Here is a 21,541-nt window from a genome sequence, read left to right as displayed (position 1 = left end):
ATTAGAGAAAATCTGACGCAGGTTTGTCAAAATGACAGTGATAATTTCTCTATGTTGCCTAATTAGTTATTTAGTTATAATATGTTCGATTTCTTGTTAGAAATAAAAATTTTTAGTAGTTCCAAGATTACAGAAAATCTAGACATGGGATAAAAAGTTTATTTGAAGAAAGTTTTGTTTTTTTTTTCTTCTTAATGGCGGTACAGGCTCCTTTTGTCAATATTTTATTTAGTTACAGAGTAATTTCCACGTACTAACACATTTCTGAAATTGGGCTCTGTACCGCCATTCCTTATTATATTACGAATATATGTGCCAAATATCTCGACAAAATATTCAAAATTAGAGGCGCAATCTTGGAACGCGTTTGTTGCTACCTGTTGATAACTACTGTAGCCTCTTAAATGAAAGTTTATGTATATTGAATGAAAGAAACATTAATATAATAATTCTTTGTGTAGGGTAGCTAAAAAAGATTTACGTTTTGAATTAAATAACTTTCAAATACGAGAAGTACGTATAAAATTTATTTAATACAATATACAATATTCACCTTACTTCTGCCAGAAAACAGAAAAAGTGTTTATTGCAAAAATAAAAGTTGTTTTTCGTTTAAAATAAATGTTTAAATTGCCCCTACCTCCCTCCTAGTAGTAATTGAACCGATAACGACAATCTTCTTGAACATTGTGGATTATTCCTGAAGATATTATTCAGTTCTATTTTGTTTAACCCTTATCCGGTCAAGGTGGGTCCAACGGGCCCGAGAAGCCAAGTCTTTTATCATAAACTGATGAAAAATTTTTATTGAATTTTATGCATCACTGAATTTGTTTATAATTATGAGAATTATGAATTATCCTTCAACATAGTCATGAGCTATTCAAAATATTCATTTTCATTTTTGAAATTATTGCGTTGAAAGAATTTTGTCACGTAAACGGGCAATACGGGCCCGTCGGACCCTATTTGTATTTATACCTAAAGTCTAAATCTTTGTTACATAAGTTAATCTGACAGTCAGGTAATGTTTTTGTGGATTATCTAAACGACTTTTATGATTCCAGAAATCCAATAGTAAAGTCTAAACCTGTACAAACAATGTGAAAATCTCTTTGATATGAGCATCAAAGAGATGCTTACAATATGTGTTATATCTATTCTAAATGAATTTTAAAAACTGATGATCATTGTTGGAATGCAATAATATTGTAAGGTAGATACCTATACATATTTTGAAATAAATAATGCATCTGCTATCAGTCGTTTGATATCGACTAATATATGACTAATAGAAAAATAAATTACTAATCTATGGTTTTTTATTTTCATTGTTTTTTTTAACCTAATACTTAATATTAATTTAATTTGTCATATCAATTTGCTATTCTAGTTGGAAATAAGCTAATCTTGTGGCTTAGTCAAAACTAAAATGGTAAATTGATATGACAAAGTATTAATTTGTAAAAGTAAAATAATAATATTCCTGTGACTTATGCCTTTCATTCATTTTGTAAAGACTGTTTTTGTCGGTACTTTATACATGAGCTGCTAATTACCATAATCAGAATTTTTTCAGAAGGGTTTTCATCAATAATGAAAGGCAACAACATCCAAAGGCAAACATACAAATAGACCAGAGAAATTAGCAATTAAATGGCGTCTTTCGTGACATCCGTTGATACAGCTATCTAAGAACTGCTTTGGGTAAATTTAGTTACTACAATATCCAATATAAAAATTATGCAAAAGATTTACCGTACTTTTTAACTTATAAACAATATATAAACAATTAAAAATCGCTGTTTGATTTTAAATACAAAAGGTGGAGACCGGTAAATTATATGAAATAGTGACACAATTTTTCTAAAGAAGCATAAAAAATTCTTTAAAGTGAGAATTTGAAAAGTTATTTTTGTTAATTTGTTACTCAGTTATTGGGAAAATAGCTCAAAAATTCGATTTTTTGAAAATGATTAATAACTTTTCCAAAAATAAACAAAAAACTTTAATTGTGCGTAAGATTAGGAACAACGTTAGAAGCATTTTTTTATTAAAATTTCAAGAAGGTTTACTTAATAGTTATTGCAAAATTGCATTTGTTTTTCCCAACAAGCTTTTATCTACAACGTTATTATGCGTAAACTGTTAGGTTTACATAAATTGGAAAGGCACCAAATTAAAGAAAAAAGATCATTTTATTAAACTGAATCATTTAATCTTTAAAAAATTTATGATAAACATTGTAAAATATTTTTGAAAAAGTGGTATGATTTTAAGCTTATAAACAATTAGAATAACTCAGACGCATTAGCATGTAGGAAGTTAATATTTTTTATTTGACATGTTGGAATGTTTATACAAATTCAAACAGAAAAAATAATGCCCTATGGCCCTTAAAACCAGAGATAACAATTTTTTTTTAATTCACCGTGGCTTTGTTTATAAACATTAGGAAGCTTAAAAATTAACATTTAAAAGAATAGAAGTTCAAGTATAAACAAAAAAAAAATCAAAACGATTCTTCTAAAAGTGAGCCGTCCATGATGCGCCAAAAATGCAAGGTTAAAAAGTAAAGCGATTGTTTGATTTTACTGTCGAAAAATGAATTCACAACTACACATCTACAAAAGTCACAATAACTCCGGTTCTAATCAACGAAAATTGATGTTCTTTTTTTTAATTTGGGGTGCCTCGGTGCTTAGATTATAAAAATACGATCAGCTAATTTGTGATTTGTTTATTTAAGCCCTTATTTTGTTTAAACAATTTAAAATAAATATTTTTTTGCCAAATTTTGCATCTCTCTCATTATTAGTAGTATTAAAAGTTAATCAAGTGAAAAATAACCTAAATATTTATCTATAAGAGTTATAAATAATGTCTTTTAACCATTTAATGCATTATACCATGTCTGCACGGAGCAGCTTGCCGAAAAATTTGGGACTTGCACGTGTCTCACACGGGCTACCGTAGCACAGCGCTATTCGAATATTGTATTTGTTTTTGGTTTATAACGAATTTATTATGTTATTTTTAATGGTAACTGTACTTTCGTTGAAATGTTTTAAGGCCGTTTTTGGTTTATAACGAATTTATTAGGTTATTTTCGTTTCTGTCAGCTGCTAAAGGTTTCTTGTATTGTGTTTGCAATATTTACAGTTTATTTTATTTTCGTTACTGTCAGGTAGTAGATCTTTATTGTATTATCTACAATTGCAGTGTTTACAGTATTACATAGAGGTGCACAAAATATTTTTGAACTTTTTACAACTTTATCATCAGACTTCAAATAAAACTTTTTTTATTTATGCCTTTACTATAATTCTACGCCCCTATAAATCTTTGCTTTTAATTGTACATAAATATTAAATTTTCTTATATAAAAATACTTAAAATATATATATTTAATTTACTAAATAAACATACTAAAAATTTTTAATTTTTTTTAATACGCCCTTGTCATGAAAAATACACTTACTACGCCCCTGATAATTGTTTTTTAATTACCTTATAATGCATAACCAAATCATAAAATGAAAAAAATAAATCATTTTTTGTCATGTCACCTCGAAATTAATATGTTCATTAAGTTTTACAAAATTTACATAAGTTTTACAATAAAATTTACAAAAAAATTAATTTTTTATTTGAAAATCATGTGTTTCGATTTTTCTTAAATTATGCTAATTATTTTTGGAAGCATAGCTTTCTTATCGCTAACTACGGATGGAGCGGCAGATCGCGCACATGTATGAAAAAAATAAGAGGGATTGAAACGACAAAATGCAACGCTCGTGCGACCATACACTGTAAATGCAATCACATGCATAATAAACTAAAATAAAATAAAACATAATAAAATAAAATAAAATTAAAGAAAATTACGTAAAATTAAATCAAATTAAATAAAGTTAGGTAAGAACACAATAAATAAAACTCCGTCAAATCGAATAAAATAAAATAAAATAAAATAAAATAAAATAAAATAAAATAAAAAAACATCGCTCTTTTATTTGACAAATAAACATTGCTTTTCGCTTAAATTAAATGTCCAAACTGCCAAGAGGCAGGTTTGTGGCTGTTTGACATTTAATTTAAGCGAAAAGCAATGTTTATTTATGAAATAAACATTTTTTATACTATGTGGCATAAGTAAAATGTATTTTGAGTTAAATAAATTACATACATTTTTCTTTTTGCGTCAATTAATTTAATTCCGAAATTATTTTTTGGCCACCCTGTATAAATAATGATGTTAATGTTAATATTACTGAATATAGAATTGAACCACCTTTCAAATGAACTACCACGCGACCCCTATTCCCATTTAAAAAAATCATCGATGACGTCATCACGCCCAAATCGATGACGTCACTATTATGTACTATATGTGAAAAGAATCATAATTTAAAAATAAAAATCGACCTGTCAGAGCTTTAACTCTGAAAATAATTAAGTCATGAGATATTAGACCGTTTCCACACTTTATGAATGCACTGTATACAGGGTGTCCCGAAAAGATTGGTCATAAATTATACCACAGATTCTGGGGTCAAAAATAGGTTGATTGAACCTCATTTACCTATATACAATAGTGCACACAAAAAAAGTTACAGCCCTTTGAAGTTACAAAATGAAAATCGATTTTTTTTCATATATCGAAAACTCCTAGAGGTTTTTTATTGAAAATGGACATGAGGAATTTTTATCACAGCAACATCTTAAAAAAAAATTATAGTGAAATTTGTGCACCCCATAAAAATTTTATGGGGGTTTTGTTCTCTTAAACCCCCCCAAACTTTTATGTACGTTCCAACTAAATTATTATTGTGGAACCATTAGTTAAACACAATATTTTTAAAACTTTTTTGTCTCTTAGTACTTTTTTGATAAGCCAGTGTTTATCGAGATATTTTGAATACTTGTCGAATCCACCACCTATTTGTATATGGTTCAGTATGATTATAGACACCTGTTAATAATCTGAAAATTTATTTATAACTTAAATTTTTTGGTACATTTTGAAAAAGAAGCCACATCTCGATAAAAGTTGACTTATCAAAAAAAGACTAAGAGGCAAAAAAGTTTTAAAAACACTGCGTTTAACTCATGGTACCACAATAATAGTTTAATTGGAACGTACACAAACATTTGGGGGGTTTAAAGGAACAAAACCCCCATAAATTTTTTATGTAAATATAGTAAAAAGGAAGCCGCATCTCGATAAAAACTGGCTAATCGAAAAAATAATAAAAGGCAAAAAAAATTTAAAAACGTTGTCTTCAACTAATGGTACCACAATAATGAATTAATTGGAACGTACACAAAAGTTTGGGGGGGTTTAAGGGAACAAAATCCCCATAAATTTTTTATGGGGTAGACAAATTTCACTATAATTTTGTTTTAAGGTGGTCCTGCCATAAGAATGATACATGCCCGTTTTCAATAAAAAATCTCTGAGTGTTTTCGATATATTGAAAAAAATCGATTTTCATTTTGTAACTTCAAAGGGCTGTAACTTTTTTTATGAGCACATTTGTACTAAGATAAGTTAGGTTCAACCGAACTATTTTTGACCCCTGAATGTGTGGTATAATTTATGACCATTCTTTTCGGGACACCCTGTATATACATATACATACAGTGCACTGGAATAATTATTGTTGCCCCCCTTATTAACGTATTTATTTTTAGCACATAAGCAAAACGCTTGGACAGGTCGATTTTTAAAATATTCATAGTATATTATAGCATCATTGTTTCGAACTTTGCGCGATCCCTCTTTAGGTGACAGTCATAACTTTGATTTTTTTAAATGGGAAAGAACATCGTGTGACATCTCATTTAAAAATCTTTTGAAATACTGAATCCAAAAATGTATAATACTTTAATTGTTTTTCGGTCAAATTTTTTTTCGAATGTATTCATTTTATTTCGAATCCTGAGAAAAGTAGTACGTTTTTTTTCACGCAGAAATAAAAGACTAATTCGAACGCAGAATAAAAGATTACAGTATTATCGAGGGTCAAAGATCCCTGAGAACTGCTATGTTTATTTTGAAGAGTTACAGGGGTGAAAAAAAGAGAAAATTTAGTGTGATTTTTAATTTTAAAAATATCATTCTAAAGAAACTTTTTGTTTATTATAAGGGCCTTTCGCTCCTCGGTAATAATGTAGTCTTTCATTCTGCGCTTAAATTTTTCAAAAATACTTATTAGTTTTCTCAGGATTAGAAAAAAATTAATGGATTCAAGTAGAATTCGACCGAAAGTTTGCTCCTATGCTCTCAAAAACGAATTAACTGCTTTACATTTTTGTAATCAATATTTGAAAAGCTTTTAAATGATATGTCACATGATGCACTTTCCTATTTACAAAAATCAAAGTTATGTCTGTCACTTGAAGAGGGATCACGTAAAGTTCGAAACATTGATGCTATAATATACTATGATTATATTAAAAATCGGCCTGTCCGAGCGTTTTGCTTATGTGCTAAAAATAAATAATATACGTTATACATTGTATCTACGTAACCTGGGACCACAATTTTTTATTATCAATTTTATAGGAGTTATGTCAAAAATTATAAATCCCGCTTTACAGTATTTCAAAATATCAAAAATTGATATTATGAAAAGTTAAAATGAAAAATGAAAAATTAAAAATCTGAATCCGACACACATTTTTTTCATTAATTTTTCATTAAGTAATCATAAGTAATCATAAAACAAAGGACAAATTATTCATAAAAATTGCATGGCCTGAAACCTAAGATGCAACTATCAAATATCAAATTTTATCAATTTATACCTATATATTATAATGAACCCATTAACATTTACAGACTTAATTTTATTTTAACATATTTTATAATTATACGAAGTTTATAACATTTGTAGCCTTGTAGGGTGTAGTCAAGAAAAGTAATTATCACAAAAAATATACCTAAGCATAACTCAAGAAAAATTAACAATGCATAGATTTGATTTCAAATAAAAATTAATATTTTTTTGTAAAATTTATTGTTAAATAATATTATTTATAACTGTAATACATAAATGTTTATGTTACCTATCATTTCATTAACTTTTATATTAATAATAATAATAAAAATGTCAAATTTGGCAAAAAAATATTTATTTTAAATGGTTTAAACAAAATACTGTCTTAAATAAACCAATCACAAATTAGATGATCGTATTTTTATAATCCCCAGGCACCCGAAATTAAAAAAAAATAACATCAATTTTCGTTGATTAGAACCGGAGTTATTGCGACTTTTGTAAATGTATAGTTGTGAATTCTTTTCTCGACAGTAAAATCAAACAATCGCTTTGCTTTTAAACCTTGCATTTTTGGCGCATCATGGACGGCTCACTTTTAGAAGAATCGTTTTGATTCTTTTTTTGTTTATACTTGAACTTCTATTCTTTTAAATGTTACTTTTTAAGTTTCCTAATGTTTATAAACAAAGCCACGGTGAATTTTTGAAAAAAAAAGGGTAACTCTGGTCTTAGGGGCCTTAGGGCATTATTTTTTTTGTTTGAATTTGTATAAAAATTCCAATATGTCAAATAAAAAATATTAACTTCCTACATGTTAATCCGTCTGAGTTATTCTAATTGTTTATAAGCTTAAAATCATACCACTTTTTCAAAAATATTTTACAATATTTAGCATAAATTTTTTAACCATTAAATGATTCAGTTTAATAAAATGATCTTTTTTCATTAAGCTGGTGCCTTTACAATTTATGTAAACCTAACAGTTTACGCATAATGACGTTGTAGATAAAAGCTTTTTGGAAATAACAAATGCAATTTTGCAATAACTATTAAGTGAACCTTCTTGAAATTTTAATTACAAAATGCTTGTAACATTGTTCCTACTCTGACGCAAAATTAAAGTTTTTTAATTATTTTTAGAAAAGTTATTAATCATTTTCAAAAAATCGACTTTTGACGCTGTTTTCCCAATAACTAAGCAACAAATTAACAAAAATAACTTTGCAAACTCTCATTTTAAAGAATTTTCTATGCTTCTTCAGAAAAATTGTGTCACTATTTCATATAATTTACCGGTCTCCACCTTTTGTATTTAAAATCAAACAGCGATTTTTAATCGTTTATATATTGTTTATAAGTTAAAAAGTACGGTAAATCTTTCGCATAATTTTTATATTGGATATTGTTGTAACTAAATTTACCTAAAGCAGTTCTTAGATACCTGTATCAACGGATGTCAAGGGAAAATCCTTAGTTCTCTGGCCTAAAAGGCCGTAATCTTTTTTCAGGGTATGCGTAAACTTTAACCCCTCTTTTCAAATAAAATGGCCTGGTAGATTTACAAAAGTTTTTTTATTTATTTATTAATTATGTCTTTATTTGGCTCCAAATGTTTATTACTTGTGAATAAATATTTTTTCTACAAAAGTTTTTGCGCACCATCGCACCTCGAAGTAGACCGCATACTATAGTAGCACCTTTTTATAAATCTAGACAATTTAAATTTAACTTTAATAAAAAATTAAAAAGAATATTTCAAATATATGGGTTAATATGAATAGTAAATTTAAGAAGAGTGGTGGGCCCAATGGACCCGAGTTGCCCGGTTACGTGAGTAAAATGTGTTGCCCGGATAAGGGTTAAATCTTGTAAATTTTGTGGTCAATCGGTAATCTAGATTATTATTGAATAGTCTAGAATCATATTGAATTTTAGTAAAATACTTGAAGAAATTTAAAATTAAAACTGTAGCAAAAATTATAGTTCTAAAAAATCGAATGGCTTGGGTCAAATTTAAGCCAGTTTTTTGCATTTTTTTCACAGGGCTAATTCATGCAGTATAAAGACTCGTAGGAGACTCATCCCAAAAAATAGAACCGATAATTCTCTCCTTGATTATCACTATTGGTAGGGGAGCCCAAGCGGGGATTTTTGCAGTTACTCGAGCGCGTCAGATTATCATATGGGGAGAAACCTGGTACCCTGCAGATGTACCTCTACCATATATTGGCTCTTAACACAGGGGAGTTCGTTAAGGGGGGCCCGAAAATAAAAATCTATCCTTAAAAAAACTCGAAATTGTCAGATTAAGATAAGGTAAGTTAAGTACATGCAAAAGAAAGTATATTTCAAAAATCTGACGATTTGAGCTGGGCGTAAGGAAATGGGCGAGTCCCAAAATTTCACAAACATATAGCGAATATTTCGCGAAATGAATGATAGATCGAAAAACTAAAAAATGTGTGCTCAGTATTTTTTAAAAATCTATCAAATGATACCAAACACGACTTCCCACGGAGAGGGGTGGGGGTAAATTTAATATTTTAAATATGAATCCCGCGATATTTCGCGAAATGAACATCAGATCGAAAAACTGTAAAATACACTTATTTAATATTTTTAAAAAATCTATCGAATGGCACCAAACACGACCCCCCACGGAGGTGGGGTGGGGGGTTACTTTAAAATCTTAAATAGGAGTCCCCATTTTTATTGCAGATTTGGATTCCTTACGAAAAAATAAGTAACTTTTATTCGAAACATTTTTTCGAATTATGCATAGATGGCGTTATAATCGGAAAAAACGATTGTTGGAAATGGAAAATTAAATTAAAAAATGGCAAGCGCCCACTAAAATGGAAAATGTTACTTAACTTTTTTTGGTTTTAGGACCTACTCTTCATAACCCAATAGGTCTCCAAAGCGCTCGAGTGACTGCACATTTAGCATACTTTGCTCCCCTACCATATCAATTCGTTTACTTTTTTTGTGTAATGAGTGCATAACTCAGATTTCAAATGAGAATTTCGCTACCTACTATCTAAAAAATTAATTTATTTCATCATAATATTGTCCCCACTGTATATTTTAATACGTACAATTTACCTTAGGTATCGGTGTAAATAATGTTTGGAAATTTTAGCTGGAGTAAGGCGTTTGTCGTCTTTCTTTGAAAAGAATAAATAAGTTACTAATAGTCCTCCTACTAGCAAAAAAGCATCACAGGCGAGATCTGCTCGGGCAAAAAGCATGGTTAATAACTTATTGTAATGCTAAAAATGATATGCACATTAAAATTTTGTATCTATTGTAGTAATCGCTGGAACAAAGGCTGTAAAAATACATAATTTCTTTTACCTAGAAAAAGCGACATGTACTTGTGTTTTGACCTTAGATCAATTTTCGTTAGCTCAGAAGATTCGCACTAATGTAATGTTGACATGTATTTTGATATTTCGAGGTATTTTTTCTTCGACTTCTATAACACAATTTCGAATCACCTCAGCAGTCTCATCTGTCAGTATTAGTTCCGTCTATTTTGCTTCTTTTAACTTGCAGAGTTATCTTTTTTATACCCCCTTATGATTTCCATTGATACTCACTCTAAATTCCGATTTTTTTTTTCTATTTAAAGAGTTCGATGAGATCAGGCACTTTTCGTGTGTCGGTTGGCCAGTGCGTCGGTTGACCCGTGGATGCCGTTAGTAAATTATTGTTTTGGACACTTTTTAATAATTCTCTACCTCGAGAGAATGATCTCATCGACTTCTGTATTGTCAAAGGTATCTCTCTAAACTACTTGAAAGTTCAACCTTTGTTCGATCTCTCATCTGATCACTCTCCCTTCATTATTACTCTAAGTACACAGGTGCACCACATCACAAAACCACTAGTTTTATCCAATAGCCGGACAAACTGGAATACCTTCAGAGATAAATTAAAAAATAGTATTACTTTAAACCTACCACTAAAATCTGAGCAAGATATAGAAGAAGCAGTCAAACATCTAACTGTAAAAATTCAACAAGCCGCATGGGAAGCTTCACCTGATATATCATATGCTAAGAGACCGGGCTCATACCCGCTCTATATAAAAACCATGATATACGAGAAAAGACAATTTAGAAAAAGATGGCAGACCACCCGTGCTCCAGATGACAAAACCAAATACAACAGAGCAACCCGTCAATTAAAAAAGGTCCTACAGGAACACAGAGAACAAGAAATAAACTATTTTCTAGAGAATCTGTCTAGCTCTGAATAAAAGAACTACTCGTTATGGAAATTGTCTAAAAAACTCAAAACACAATCACAAACTAAAGCACCGATAATAAAAAATGATAGCACCTTGTCTCGAAGTGACGAAGAGAAGGCTAACACCTTCGCTGAACATTTTCAGTCAGTTTTCCAATCGCACAAGAGAGAGGTTCCAGAGAACGAAGACAAATTTATTACAGATATAGAAGATGAACCCTTCTAGATGTGTCTTCTACCAGAAAAGCTAAAATTACCGAAATTCAAGAAGTAATCAAAAACCTAAATACAAAAAAAGCACCTGGATACGACCAGATAACAGGACTAATTCTCAAAGAACTACCTGAAGAAGCAATAAAGCTACTAATGTACATTGCTGTCCTAAGATTGTGCTACTTCCCCTCTCAATGGAAGGTAGCACAAATCATTCTAATTCATAAACCCAACAAAGACACAACCCAACCTTCATCCTATCGTCCTACTAGCCTTCTGGCTTTACCCTCCAAAGTGTTTGAGAGGCTTCTCCTGAAAAGAATAGACACTGTCATTACAGAAAAAAAATCTAATTCCTCATTACCAATTCGGATTTCGACAACAACATGGCACAATCGAACAGGTCCATAGGGTAGTCAGAACCGCAAGAGATGCACTCGAGAACAAGAAATATTGTACAGCAGCCTTCCTGGATGTCTCCCAAGCCTTCGACAAGGTATGGCATAAAGGTCTAATATCAAAACTTAAAAGACAATTGCCTCATCCAATCTGCATGCTCCTACAATCATACGTCACCGGCAGATCGTATCAGATAAAACTAGGGGAGGCCCTCACTACCCTACATCCCATCCACTCTGGCGTACCCCAAGGAGGTGTCCTTGGACCCACACTGTACCTCCTGTTCACAGCAGATATACCAACTTCAGATCGTACAACAATTGCAACATATGCTGATGACACTGTCCTAACGGCTTGCCACGAAAATCCGACCCTAGCTTCACAGATACTACAAAGTCACTTAAATAGACTTGAAATATGGTTTAAACTGTGGAGAGTCAAAGTTAATAGCTCCAAGTCAACACAAATTACCTTTACACTAAGGAAGGGTATCAATCCAGCTGTAACCTTCAAAAACACATCACTGCCAATAAGAAGTGACGTCAAATACTTGGGGATTTACCTAGATAGCCGCTTAACATGACAAAAGCATATTTGGAACAAACGACTGCAACTGGGACTCGTTTATAGAAAGATGTACTGGTTCATGAATCAAAAATCACGCCTAAGTCTAGACAATAAACTTCTGATCTACAAAAGTGTACTGAAACCCATCTGGACGTATGGCATCCAAATCTTGTGAACTGCCAGTAAAACAAATTTACTCAAGATACAGCGCTTTCAATCAAAAGTTCTAAGGCAACTGTGCCAAGCTCCTTGGTATATTTCCAACGATAATATACATGGGGATCTCCAAGTCCAAACCGCCAAAGAAGAAATTGTTTCTGTGTGCTCCAAGTACCACAATAGACTGCAGGTTCACCCAAACATATTGGTCCCCAATCTCCTGACACCCCTACAGAACAGAGACTAAAAAGAACAGATACTCTTGACCTCAACACTAACTAATCATCCCCACTTTTATCAGTACTATTGTATTACTATTCAAATTAATTCAATTAATTTATTAATAACTGTACTAATTCAATCTTTATTGTACTCTTTTAGGTATTCACCACTGGGTGAATACTGACTGTGTCATACTCTTAACACTCATATAATATATTGTTTGCAACAACAATCCTCGCATAAGCAAAAATCCCGACCACTACATTTTGAATATTTATTGTTTCCTTTTAAAATGCAATACCAAATCATATTATAGAGTATTGAAATTGAAAAATGAATTACTTACTAATAAGTACGGGTACTAATTATTATGTATTTTAAAAGAAAAATAATTAAACCCTTCATTTTATAATATAAAAGCTATACTTACTGAAATGGAAGGTTGTAAGTGACATGATAATATCTATTATATATGAAAGTAAACTTGAATTCAGGATTTAATTATACATATATTAGTGGACTATATATTGGCAAAAAAATAATGTAATTCAGATACCCATGTTAGAAATTTTATTTAGAAAATTAGTTCATATTAAATGGTAAATACTTTTGTTTAGTAACTGTTATGAGGCTGGTAAATAGACCCCACTTTAATGAAATTGTTCCAATCTCAGGTTCTATAGGTGCTGGTTCGCTGAGAAAGGTAATTAGCTGATACCACTAAAAGTACCAGCGAGACTGCTTCCAAAAGGGATAAATTTAGAGCAATGAATTATGATAAGATAAGAATTTAACACATTTATTCTAAATCAAACAATGAAATTAAAGAGAAGTGAAAAATATATACATATATAAATAATTCCTCCTCTGTATGAAAAAGAAGAAGAAGATATATACGTATAAATAAAATAATATGTACCTAAAAATAAATAATTATGAACAGTAAACAAAAATGACAGATTTTATAAACTAAATCTAATGAAAATGTCCGAACGAAAACTACGAGAAAAACTACGGTATTGTATCTAAACTTACATAAATGTTCCGCGCACTAAAATAGTCCGTTGACCGATATGTCTTTATATTATGAGCTCATAAATATAAATAATGTCCTTACCTCCAACTTAATACCACTTGCCTAGGTATGACGAGAATTTCCACTCAAATTTTGCTACGAATCAGATGACCAAATTTACGATTACTAAATACTTAACGGGAGAGACTCTGGGTATTTGTATCTTCTATTTAATTATCCTTTATATTATTATGTGGAGAGAAACACAAATATTTGTCTCTTTTGGGGTTATTTTTCTAATTTCTTTCTTGAACGAGATGATCTGCTAATTACGGGAGATGAATTTTTTTTTTGTCACTTTGACGTTTTTGGGTTTTTGCTTTTCGTGACAGAATCATATTTTTGACGTCACTAGAGATGGGAAATGCCGCATATGTACAATAATATAAATAAGGAACGTACTTCTTTGAATTTTGTGAATATTTTGTGAGAGTTTCGAACATATTGGCCGGCCTTGACAAGGCGATGTCTTGTCAAAATGTCTAAATAAATTAATAAGCTAAAAAACAAGAACAAAAAAAATCTCGAAGGACCAGATCCCAGATGGATCAGAATGTAACCGTAGACTAAATCTTATACTACTGTGTAACAATGCTAAAATCTAAAATTGAATCTTATTACCTCTATCACTAATATGACTGGACTATCATGTCCTGGGCTGTGGCATTCCAACTTCCATGAGTTTGGAATCATCAATCGGGAGAAGTGAAACACGTGTAATGGGCCTAACATACTCCCCGGATGAAGTTTTAACTTTAATAGATCGGACTAATCCATCCTTACCGGGATATGTCTCAATCACACGTCCAAGTGGCCAACAAAGGGGAGGCGAATCGTCGTCGCGTAAGATAACTAGATCATTAATCTGTATATTTTTAACAGGTTTACACCATTTAGGTCGATGTTGCAGTTGATGAAGATACTCTAACTTCCACCTTTTCCAAAAGAGTTGTCGAGCTTGACAAATTTTCTGATATATATTCAACCTATTCGAATTATGTTGCGAGAGATCTTTTTCCGGATGAGCAGTTAATGCAGTTCCGATAAGAAAATGCCCAGGGGTAAGGCAGCCATAATCATTTGGGTCCTCAGAAAGTGGGGAGAGAGGACGCGAATTTAAAATTCCTTCTATTTGGGTCACGATTGTAGAGAAAAGTTCATATGTAACTGTGAGATTTTTCATTATTCGGTATAAATGCCGTTTCGTGCTTTTTACGGCGGCTTCTTGAAGACCTGCCCAATGTGGTGCCTTAGGTACTATAAATTTAAATTCTATTCTATTTGTTGCACAGAAATCCAAGATGCAATTAGAGTTTGCATTATTTGCAAAAAAGTGGTGCAATTCAACGAATCTGTTACTTGCACCAGAAAAATTTGTACCATTATCACTCCATATAAGGGCAGGATTGCCTCTACGTGCTATAAACCTTTTCAATGCCATTAGATAGGCATCGGTTGACAAGCTGGTAACAACCTCGAGATGTGTAGCCTTTGTCACCATACAAACAAATACGGCGATATAGCACTTTTCAGTAGCGGCCTTTCGTAATTTAGAGGTTTTTAACAAAAAGTAACCGGCATAGTCGACACTAACTTTAGAAAATGGTCTACAAATTTGAACTCGGTCCTTGTGCATACCGGCCATCATTTGAGTAGCAAATTTTGCTCGAAATCTATGACAAAGAATACATCGGTGAATAACCTTCTTGACCTCATTTAAACCGTTTATTACCCAAAACCGTTGCCGAATATTAGCTAGAGTAGCTTGAACTCCAGCGTGTCTGAGTGATATATGCACAGACTTTATTAAAAGCGAGACTGTGTGGTCGTCCTTTGGCAACAAAACTGGATGTTTATGGTTAAAGGACAGCTCAGACGAGCTTAACCGACCACCTACCAATATAAGTCCACGTGAATTATCGATGAAGGGAGATAGAGACCAAATACGTGACGAGCTTCTTGTGCTATTGTCTAAAAGAACCTTGTATTCAGCTTTGAAATATTTTCTTTGGAGACTTTTAACGATAAAATTTTCTGCATTTAGTCGTTCATCCGCGGTTACTACCTTGCCTGACTGCAAGCGACTATTACTTCCCTTGAAACGAGCATTATGAACGAACCGAAATACATAGCTAACGGCCTTAACTAGTCTTTCATATTCAGAAAATCGCGAGAAAAATTCAACCCAGTCTAGCACATCGTCTATTGCGACGTGATGTGAACGAGAATGTTCCGTTTTTTCTTCCGGTAACGAGTCTAGTAGGATTAACTTTAAATTTGAATAGTCAATAATTCTTTCTTGTAAGAAAGAAGGACCATAAAACCACAGAGAATTATTTGAGAGTTCCTGAGGAAAGGAACCTCGAGAATTTATATCCGCAGGATTGCCTGAGCCTGGTACATGATGAAAATGTACCTCTGGAGTCAATTCCTTAATTAATGCTACCCTATTCGCAACATACTGTTTCCATTTAGACGAATCACTGGCTAACCAACTTAATACTATCATGCTGTCTGAATATATGTGATATGAGCTAAAGGATAAACCATTCTCAAAAACCTGTTTTAGAGTTGCAAATAACCTAGCAGCTAACACTAGTCCTGCTAATTCCAATCGAGGAATTGTAATTTCCTTTAAAGGAGCTACCCGAGATTTTGCTGCGACCAAACTTGACGAGACTGATCCATCTAGATAAAGGGACCTTATATAAGCACATGTACTATAAGCATCCTTGCTGGCGTCTGAGAAAATATGAAGCTCCTGTTCTCGTATTAACTTGTTATGAAAATACCATCTCGGAATTTTACACATATTCAATGATTCAAAGCCATTGACCAACCTTAACCACTCCTTAATGATGGAATCGTCCGTGATGACGTCATCCCATCCAATTTTTAGTTTCCACAATTTTTGCATTAACAGCTTTCCCTTTAAAACGAATGGGTTAATGATGCCTATTGGATCAAAACACTGACTTACTATTGACAATATGCGACGTTTAGTAAGCTTACCTTCAATTAGATGACGAGGACTAGAAAAATAAAAACTATCTTCTTGCGGATTCCAATGCAGTCCTAACACTTTACTATTTTGAGATTCGTTAGTGTGAATTTCTACATTATCGCGAGCTACCAGATTGTTAGACATCAAGAACTCTGATGAATTTGAGTTAAACTTATGAAGAGAAAAACAAGCTGCATTCAGAACAGTAGACAATTGTTCATACAACACTTGCATGTCATTTAACGTTTGGGTACCGGCTAAAATATCGTCTATGTATGTCTGATTTTGAATCGCATTGGTGGCGAAGGGCATTTCATGGGCATTGTCCGCTATATCTTTTAAAACTCTTTGACTAATGTATGAACTGCATTTTAACCCATATAACAACCTTTTATACTCAATTATCTGCAATGGGTCCGAGATATCATTGCGCCATATTATGCGCAATAATGCGTGTTGTGTGGGATCAATGGCAATGTTCATATACATGTTACTTAAATCGGCAGTAAGAACGTACTTAAACATCCTGAAACGACATATAATTGAAAACAATGACGGCTGCAAATTGCCACCATTTAACATTACTTCATTTAAAGCAATGCCGTTAGAAGTAGGACAAGAACCATCGTAAACCACACGAATACCTATACTACCGTCCGCTTTCTGTTTCGAAACATTAAAATGAGGAATGAAGTGTTGATCTTTACCTACCACGGGATGAGGATCTTTGACTATCTGTGAAATTCCTACCTTCAAATGATCATTTATAATAGAATGGTATTGGGCAAATACTTCGGGATTAGCAATCAGCCTTTTTTCAACATTTAAAAACCTTTTCTGCGCAATTCTATAAGAGTCGCCTAGTTTAGACGTCGCATTTTGAGAACTAAAGGGTATAGAGATTTGATACCTGCCATCCGGCAATATCTTGGTTGTTTCTTTAAATATACGCTCAGCCATTTCAGCTTCAGACCCGGGTGTATGGATTATCGGTATCTCTTCAACCTTCCAAAATCTTTCCACGAGAGTGTTAAGGCTTTCATCATTTCCCTCTGACACTAGCAACGATACATGTCGGTCCTGTTCTTCACAAGATGCATAACTCACTAGACCCAAATTTCGAGAAGGATTAGTAGAATCCTTGTGGCGATGATATTTTCTATCAACAGAACCACCAACAATCCAACCGAACAAGGTATTTTGAAGAGTCGGGAGTCCTTTACCTAGGTGAAATATGCCATCCGAGAAAAGTTTATAACAGAAATCTGCACCGAGGAGAATAGAAATTTCTGACCTAACGTGAAACTCATCATCAGCTAATCTATACTCGAGAGGAATATTGAGCTTGGATATATCAATCTCTACCTGAGGTAACTCACAAGTGATATTTTCTAATACTGCACAATTAATATTTAAACTATTCTTTGTATTACTTGAATAAACTACGAGATCAACCATTTCTGTTGATTTAGCTACCCGAGACCCTACTCCTAGAACACTAGTTGTGTTTGCGTACGTTTGAAAACCTAGTCTTTCTACTAAGCTACTCTTTATCAAGGATAGCTGACTAGCCGTATCGATCAGCATTTTACACGAGATATAATTGCCAAATGCATCTGCTATTTTTACTTTACATGTGGCCAATAGAATAGAGCCCTTTTGTACTAGAGGTCTGCTAACAGCTAGCGCTGCTCGAGAAATATCATTTTCTCTATTGTCATTTAAAATAGTAGCACTCCGTTGTACCTGACTGTCAGCTGAAACTGTAGGAGATTGTCCTCTGGATGCATCAGCGAAGCCTCTTCTACTTCCCATATTCCTGTTGCCTTCACTGTTGGACGAATGGTGCAGGGACGAATGATGTTTTTTATGACATAAAGCACATAACTGAGACGAAGTACAATTAGCAATTAGATGAGAATGTCCTAGACAATTTATACAAAGCTTCGATCGTTTCACAAAAGACAACCTATCTTGAATTGAGAGTGCTTGATATGCGTGACAAGCGTAAATTTTGTGACCCGTATTATTGCAAAATGAGCATTTATTGACATATCCCGAAGATGGACTAGCTTTACGATTTACCACCGTTGTATGAAACGAGGCCTGTGTTTCCTCCTTTCTATAATGAGATTTATTCCTTTCTTTAATGTTTAGATTCTCTAGGTGAGAACATCTTTCATCTATAAAGTTAAGGTATTCATCCAGAGAGTCTATTTTTTCGCCTTTTCTTTCAAATTCTATAAACCTACGTGTACCAAAGTCTAAATGTCTATCAATAAAATTAATCAAAATCAATTGCAATAATTCAGAGTCAGAGAGAGTTAAATTATTTATAGCTTGCAACGTATTTTTTATCTGAATATAAAATTCGCGTACATGAATATGGCTGGCATTACTATTAAGAGACTTAATATCGAGTAATTCGTTTAATAATGCTTTTATAATATTATATTTATTTGAATATCTATCTTTCAAAGTTTTTAAAGCTATATGAAAGTTATCATTCGAAACTGTTATATTATTAATCATTTTGAGAGCTTCACCTTTAAGATATGACTTTAAATAAATAAATCGTTGTACATCGGTAATTTCATTATTATTTATAATAAGGGCAGAAAATAATTCGAAAAAATTTGACCATTGACTAGGGTCACCAGAGAAATATTGAATAGAAATATTGGGTAACTTTACACTAGGTGCCGTACTTGTCTTATTATTGACTAGTACTTGAGTTGAATATATTACGGCTCTGTGCTTCTGAGGATTCATCTTCTCAGCTAGACGAGCTGATAACTCAGAAAACAAATCCTCCTGAAGGGACCTGTCCACAGGTTCTTGTGTGTCAGGTGTAGCTAAATCTATTATATCTTGATTTACCGAAAATTTATCAAAGGCATCTTTTAACAGTGACATTTTATTTTCTACAATGAATAAATAAGTTTCCGAGTTTAATTTACTATTAACCCATTTCTGAATTCTGGTCATAGACGCTTTCGCGGATTTGCAATTTTCCTTGGCCGTTTTAATATCCATTCTTAAAGTTCAGAGAAGTACCTGGTTTAGAATAAATGTGTTAATTTATATTAAGAGAAACAAAGAAACATAATAAAATGGAAGAGAAAAATTAATATGATCTTTAATGAGTTAAATTAATAGCAAACTAAGCAAATCACCAATATCTATTCAGATCCGGCTCGAAGGACCATGTTATGAGGCTGGTAAATAGACCCCACTTTAATGAAATTGTTCCAATCTCAGGTTCTATAGGTGCTGGTTCGCTGAGAAAGGTAATTAGCTGATACCACTAAAAGTACCAGCGAGACTGCTTCCAAAAGGGATAAATTTAGAGCAATGAATTATGATAAGATAAGAATTTAACACATTTATTCTAAATCAAACAATGAAATTAAAGAGAAGTGAAATATATATATATATATATAAATAATTCTTCCTCTGTATGAAAAAGAAGAAGAAGATATATACGTATAAATAAAATAATATGTACCTAAAAATAAATAATTATGAACAGTAAACAAAAATGACAGATTTTATAAACTAAATCTAATGAAAATGTCCGAACGAAAACTACGAGAAAAACTACGGTATTGTATCTAAACTTACATAAATGTTCCGCGCACTAAAATAGTCCGTTGACCGATATGTCTTTATATTATGAGCTCATAAATATAAATAATGTCCTTACCTCCAACTTAATACCACTTGCCTAGGTATGACGAGAATTTCCACTCAAATTTTGCTACGAATCAGATGACCAAATTTACGATTACTAAATACTTAACGGGAGAGATTCTGGGTATTTGTATCTTCTATTTAATTATCCTTTATATTATTATGTGGAGAGAAACACAAATATTTGTCTCTTTTGGGGTTATTTTTCTAATTTCTTTCTTGAACGAGATGATCTGCTAATTACGGGAGATGAATTTTTTTTTTGTCACTTTGACGTTTTTGGGTTTTTGCTTTTCGTGACAGAATCATATTTTTGACGTCACTAGAGATGGGAAATGCCGCATATGTACAATAATATAAATAAGGAACGTACTTCTTTGAATTTTGTGAATATTTTGTGAGAGTTTCGAACAGTAACAAAAATAAGAAACAGATGGCCATAAACAAAAAACCAGAAATAAATGTAATTATATGTTAAAAAGGAACTTATCAAACCTGTAGGGATTTCGGGCGTGTCGGGATTTTGGCCTGCCGGGATTCTGGCGTGTCGGTATTTTGGTCGTCTGCATTGTGGCTGTCGGGATTTTGGCTGTCGGGATTTTTGGATGGACCCATTCTCATTACTTATCTTAGGCAGGTAGCTGCCTGAGTTAAGATTTTTAATAATGTCTAATTATTATACCTAAAGTACACAAGTTCTTGGTGAATTTAGTAAAGGATCCATTCCAAAAACTAAAATTTTCTTAGACATACTGTGATTTAACAAATAGTCTCGATATATTATAATGCAACAATGTAAAAGATTCAGGAAAAAAATGGTACGACTTTAAATAGCCAAAGGAAATTCAATGTTTCAAGCGCCCTGGACATTATAAAAATACAATAATAACTTTAAGAGGATCGGTACGTATTTTCGGTTGCAATGCTATTCAAATGGGGATTCACTTTTTTCGAATCCTGAGAAAACTAATAAGTATTTTTAAGAAATGTAAACGCAGAATGAAAGATCACGTTATTAGCGAGGGCCGAAAGTCCCTGAGAACTTCTATAATGTTTATTTTAATAAGTTACAAGGGTGAAAAACTAAGAGAAAACTTAGTGTGATTTTTAATTTCAAATATATCATTCAAAATAAACTTTTTATTTATTCTAAGGGACTTTCGGCCC

The 21,541-nt window shown here is 32.3% G+C and overlaps 1 protein-coding gene across 3 annotated transcripts in view; it reads right to left on the bottom strand.

The window, feature by feature from the left end:
* The window catches only part of LOC114339893 (nose resistant to fluoxetine protein 6-like), a 123,646-nt gene that overhangs the window by 62,966 nt on the left and 39,139 nt on the right, over positions 1–21,541 (bottom strand). For 2 of the 3 annotated variants that reach the window (XM_050645511.1, XM_050645513.1), the window contains exon 7: positions 9,894–10,060. The exons of the other annotated variant lie outside the window; for it this stretch is intronic. In XM_050645511.1, coding sequence (XP_050501468.1) covers positions 9,894–10,060 — 167 coding nt within the window. The remainder of the gene's footprint in view (positions 1–9,893; positions 10,061–21,541) is intronic. 3 annotated transcript variants of the gene reach the window in all.

The sequence above is a fragment of the Diabrotica virgifera genome, chromosome 3 (assembly GCF_917563875.1).
Source record: "Diabrotica virgifera virgifera chromosome 3, PGI_DIABVI_V3a".
NCBI lineage: Eukaryota > Metazoa > Arthropoda > Insecta > Coleoptera > Chrysomelidae > Diabrotica > Diabrotica virgifera.
This window is presented reverse-complemented; position numbering and strand designations above follow the sequence as displayed.